The sequence below is a fragment of the Atheta coriaria genome, unplaced genomic scaffold (genome assembly GCF_025399875.1).
Source record: "Atheta coriaria isolate IRGN ID8LTWV9N9 unplaced genomic scaffold, Caltech_Dcor_3.1 hic_scaffold_6_pilon, whole genome shotgun sequence".
NCBI classification, from domain to species: Eukaryota; Metazoa; Arthropoda; class Insecta; order Coleoptera; family Staphylinidae; genus Dalotia; species Dalotia coriaria.
In genome coordinates, this window is record NW_027045448.1 from 11,489,505 (window position 1) to 11,495,253 (window position 5,749).

Consider the following 5,749-nt stretch of genomic DNA (forward strand, 5'->3'; position numbering starts at 1 on the left):
TACGCATTTTACAATATTTCAATGCTCTACAATTTTTTTTCTTCTATATTTTACCATTTACGATGAGGTGATGTCGATACCTGTTCAGTTTACAAAAAAAAAACCTCAACTATTGAACTTATCATGCTCATTTTTCGGAACGTGTTAAAAATACAAAAATGCGAGTTTGTTTCACTGCTTGCATGTACGATCGGCCCGTTACGATGAACAGGGTGGCTGCACGTATGTCGCTCACGCACATATGCATTATGTATGGGGTACAACTCAATTACACGAATTAAATATGTCACAACACGTCCGCCCCCACATCATGTTCGTTTTCGCGCAATGAATGCAATGATGAACGATGGCGATGACGCAAAAAGGGACGAGAAGAGCGCCATGCGGTCACAATCCGTCACAATCTTGTCAAAGATATACGTTGATGTACGTATGATTCATAGAGTCCACCTTCATTGATAAATTTGTTTCTGTAGTCTTACATGCAGTATTTATTTGAGTTAATCAAAATAAATGTATTACTTTTTTATATTATTAAATTTAATTTGATTTTTGTTTGCACACATTTGTGTTTGTTTGCCTTGTGACAATGTTTTTGCGCAGCATTTCGCCAAGTTGTAAACGCAACGCGAATAAGACTCGAAGAGGGACGCAAGTTGCCTGATTGAGTTACCGAACGCTCTGATTTTCACTTGTTCGCGCTCGCACCCTCTTCGCAACGGCGCCGGGCGCTCCCTGGTGCAATTCGCTTTACTCGGCACTTGAGCAGTGAAATGTTATGTCGATGTGACTATTTCGAGCGAGTTACTGTGTGTATACTCACGTTAACGTTTGCTTGCATTCACATGGCGTAGATTTGCAGACTCGACAGATTTACCTTTTATTAACGCGTCAGCATCGAGGGCGCAGAATGCAGCAAGCATTGTAACATAAATCTGCACTCGAAAAGGTAGCAAAGAGGATAATTTCAGTAAAAGTGCATTTGTTGAAAGAAAAATTTGTTTAAACTGAAGAAAAGAAAATTTAACTTACTAGTTGTTAAAATTAACAACTACGTATTAGTGTAAACGGTATTGCTGATATTCTCTAGTGTTCAAATCACGAACTTCAAGCCTCAGAATGGTATCCCTGGCGTCATCTAGTGCCGATCATTTAAACTTAACCCGCATATAGCATTTACTGTAGCATATGATCTAACAAGATATTACTCGGCGGTGGTTATTGACTCAGTTATTGTTATTGCATGGATTATTATTTACTGCAAAATATTCACAACATATTAAACTTTTATATGTCTGCCTAAAGCAAATATCGTGTATTAAGAAAACAAAAAATTACATTGAATCCTGAAAGAACCAGGACTTGTTATTAAACGACACAATGGGAGATCGGTCCTTCCTATGCCTATAAATACATCTTAAATCTTACTATCCTCAGGACTAACTTCAATCTTCACTTCCTCCTCCACGACAGGTGCATCCTTCTTATCCTCTGCCTTCTCGCTTTGACGGAATCGGTCATATCGCTCACCATTGACGACAGAGTCTTCCTCGTCCTCATCTTCATCATCAGACTTAGTGTTCTTTTCAATACCTGCGGGTGCCTCGTAGAACTTTTCATCATTACCTTCCTCAGTCTTGGCTCCATCCTCTATAGTCCTGTCTTTGACCTCGGCGTCCTTGCTATCAACCTTTACCTTTTCTTTTCGGCGTTTTCTTTTCTTACCAAGCGCTCGGCCATCTTTGCGAGTTCCTTGTCCTCCTTGTAGCGAATGTATTTCTGCAAGTGAGTGCGTTGTTTGCAGTGGCGGGCAATTTCTTTATTCATTTCATCGTCGTCGTTTACACGAGGCAAGTACATTCGGCAAAGGTCACAATAAAATACTTCCACTTTGTGGATTTCTTCAATGCCCACGTTTACATGTTCTTTCTTATCTTCTTTCATAATTTGATCGCCTTCTTCTGTTAAGACAAAAATTAAATTGTTTATTAAATAATCAAATTAATCATCGTAGTCCTAACGAATGTTTCCCAATTATAGTAAACGTAAGACAATATTGTCGAACATTTGTGGAAATTTGAGAATTTAATGTAACGTCTGGTTTGACGCTCGAACCAGAATTGAAATCATGGGTCAAGTAACACGCAGACGAAATAATAAATAAAAGTACAAATATATAATTACCGTCAACGTCACCGACTGAGTCAATAGTCATAAAATTCTCCAGTTCTTCCTCATTTCCAGAAGCATCTTCTTTGTCACTTTTATCTGACAACGTAGCTTTACGCTATAATGAATAAAAAATTCGTGTTATATATAATCTTTAAATCTATTTCTTTAAATTGTTACCTTAATATGATCAAGACTGCAACAATGACTTTCATAAATCATAGGACTTTTGAAAGTAATCTTACAAATTTTGCAGTGCGGCATCAAGAAGCGTTTCATATCTAAGTGAGCTTTGGATGCTTGATGAGTGGCTTTTGGTTGTTTGTAGTTTAGCTTGCACATCGGGCACCAGCTTGTTCTGGGAGCCAAATCATCAGTGGTTTTCTCAAGCTCTCGCTGCGCCTTTCTCTGCACCAATCGCATCTGCGAAAGGATAGTCTTCTGTTTGGTTGCGACTCGTCGCATAGAGGCAGCATGTCGACCACTTTGCAAGTGCATGCTGTATTTGCTGAAGGTAGGAAAGCGAATCAAGCAATGCGGGCAACTCAATTTAATAAAACTTGAGCTTTTCCTTTCACCCTCGCCATCGCTTTCCTTCTTTTCTTCAGTCTCACTACCCTCTTCTTTCTTTTCTTTTTTAGGCGACTTCACCTCTTCGTTCTTTTCTTTATCGGGCTCTTCGACGCCTTCTTCCTGTTTAATGGTTGGTTTCTTTTCTTCTTCTCCATCATCATCGGAGTTGTCACTGGATGTCTTCTTAGGACGTCTTGTGATGGTACTAAAGACAATTATTAATTAGTTTAGTGCTGGGAAAACCAACATAAATGTAAATATAAAATAAATCAATCATTGATATAAAGTGTTGGCATTTGGAGAATCATCATTGATAGTGACTTGATGTTCCGTTAACGTTGTTGTTGCTTCATGGTTCCGGGATTTGTCAACTCCTTAGCTCTTTCTCGCTGTGGCTACCTTCATGCAGGTCGAAATATCTGCGCCACGGCGTAGAGCCAAGCGACAATCCAATCTCCAAGTATAAAATTAGCAGAATGATGCTAGGATTGTTAAGAAAGATTTGCTATTAAGAAAAAACATCAAAACACGACGCTACTGTCGCTCTGCCGAATGGATGAACGTGCGTCCGCCGTCTGAAGATAGCAGCTAAGTGTAAAGATTTTGCGCACACCAGGTGCCCACTCACAATTCAATCCGATTGAGCATATTTGTGATTTGTTTGGTTTTGGTTCAAGTTTTTGTTTTGTAATTACCTCCTCAGCTTGTTTATCTTAAGCCTCCTGGCGTAGTCAGTTGGGCGCGGCGCGAGCACGCGCCGTTTCACCGCGTACGAGCTCTCAACGAGACGCTTACGCACCGGCGGCCTGTCTCTGGGGCGCGCACGCATTGCGCCGCCACGCGACGTCATCGCCCGTCCTCGGTACCCTCCGCGGGGACTGCCCGAAGGCGGCGGTGGCTTTCGGAACTCTTCCTTGCGCGTGTATGACGGTGCCCGCCGCCCGTCGTGCGAGAAGCTTCTGCGATCGTTCTCGTAACGATTCTTGTACTCGCCTCCGGATCCAGAAAAACTGCGGTCGTGACTTGACTGAACAACAATCAATACGGTTTTAGTTTAGTATAATTTTTTGATTGGTGTGATGAGAGAGGGTTGAACATCATCATTGGCGGGCTGCCAGATGCAACCCCAGAAAACGTAGCAACGACGCGATCAATCAGACGTCGCGTCTATGTTTGATTGCGTCACCAAACAGGGCTAAGACCTTAAGTTTAATGCAACAACATAGGATTCAATTTTTTTGTTATAAGTTTAGAGAATAATTTCGATCGTCTGCAATCTATGTCTTGATATTTCTTAGCAACGGGTGCTTCAAACTGTCCATTATCTATCTAACTATGAATCAACTACTTACGACTTCCGTTAAGGATCGTATTAATTTTCTCAATGTCTATTGATAAATCACGAAAAATTAGGAACGGCGACATCTTTCTTTTTTTCCAATTTCTTTTGTGCAAGAGTTCTTGTTGAATATGGACACTCTGCCCAGATCTCTGAAGGCTCTACTTCTATATCATCTTTCAATTAGCAGATAATTCAAGTATTAAGGTGGTTGGACGAGTTTCTGGTACAGATGCAGATGCCGTCTGTCTTTGCCTTCCTGTTCAATTCAAATTTGCAGACTAAAACTCACTTACCTCAGTCCTCATTCTTTTCCTGTCAGGGGATCTGTGATCTCTGTTGGAATATCCACCAGAATCCTGTAAAAAACAAATATTTAAAATCACATAACTCCTACACTAAAAGCAATTAAGTAATGATTGCTAAAACTGTATTCTATTCTTAGTAAGTAAATTTGTAGCTTACAAAAAACTTGTGGATGAATAGAAATTACTGTAAAGTCCCATTAGACACTCAAATTTGAATTTAAATCACAATTCAAGTAACACTGGGACTAAAAACTAGCTAAATATGTATATTATTTGTTGAAAACTTACATTCTTGTATGGCCTTCTGTAGTCCTCACTATGATGGCTCCTGGAACCACTGCTGTATTTATCAGAGGAACTGGAATACTTTCTATCATATGAATGATTGGAGGAGAAAGATGAGCTGTGGTTGTGTGACGAGTTAAAGCGGCCACCGCGTGATGAACCATTGTAACCTCTGCTGTTTGAGTGCCAGGAACCTCCACGACCGCCCCCACGATAAGAGGATCCCCTTTGTGAGGAGTATCCTCCACGACTACTTCCTCTAGGCATACCTAAACAAATATTTACATTTTAATCAAGTCAATTTGATGCTATGCAATGTTAGAATTTCACGTAATTTCTCGAGAAAATTATAAGTATCTTACGCCTCATGCTAAATAGTTATGATTTCAACGATAAAACACCACTATAAAGCACACTCTCTTCGGTAAAACGCGTGTGAAAAGGATGGTTGAAAACGTGCTTGCCAAGCGAACACAAAATGGCCGTACACGCGACTATCCCCGGAAAATTTACGTATCTATATTTAAATATATAATTACTATACTAACCCATTTCGAATACTAGCAGTCAAATCCGCTGCTGAGTTTTTTGCTCCGGCTGCACTGATTAAGAATACCACGTTTTATTTATAGATGCCGGTCGCAAAATGCATAAGACGACGGCAGTCGATGCTGCTGTTGAAAGGACTCGAACGGAAATGGCAGAGCATTAAAAATGGCAGTTGAAAGAAAAGCGCGCATTGTTACCGCCATAATCTAGTACTGTTGGCTTGGCGCTGTAGTCGGCTCACATGACCGGCGACACCTGGTTGTCATTGATTTTGAAAATAATGTTAAAATAATATTGAAAAAATAACTATATTACGCGTAACTCTAATTATTGAGTGTCGCATGTCTAATTCAACAAGTTTTGAATATTATAAAAATGCCTACATACTTTACTAAATAGTCATAGTCTATTTTGCGTGAGTAGATACTGATTTTGAGTCGCACCTAAAGATGGCAGCGTGTCGTTTGACAGTCACAGCGCGTCAAACCGCACCCTCTGTCAAAGACGCGCGCGCTGGCTCAAATTC

At 40.3% G+C, this 5,749-nt stretch overlaps 1 protein-coding gene across 1 annotated transcript; it reads right to left on the reverse strand.

The window, feature by feature from the left end:
• Positions 1 to 1,279: 1,279 nt before the first annotated feature.
• Positions 1,280 to 5,388, reverse strand: LOC135793899 (zinc finger protein on ecdysone puffs-like). The gene is given in 8 exon segments (XM_065305016.1): positions 1,280 to 1,695; positions 1,698 to 1,961; positions 2,185 to 2,287; positions 2,350 to 2,947; positions 3,438 to 3,769; positions 4,378 to 4,440; positions 4,678 to 4,943; positions 5,223 to 5,388. Coding segments are annotated over 8 exon segments (1,908 nt in total). The 5' UTR covers positions 5,227 to 5,388; the 3' UTR covers positions 1,280 to 1,417.
• Between the last annotated feature and the right edge of the window lie 361 nt (positions 5,389 to 5,749).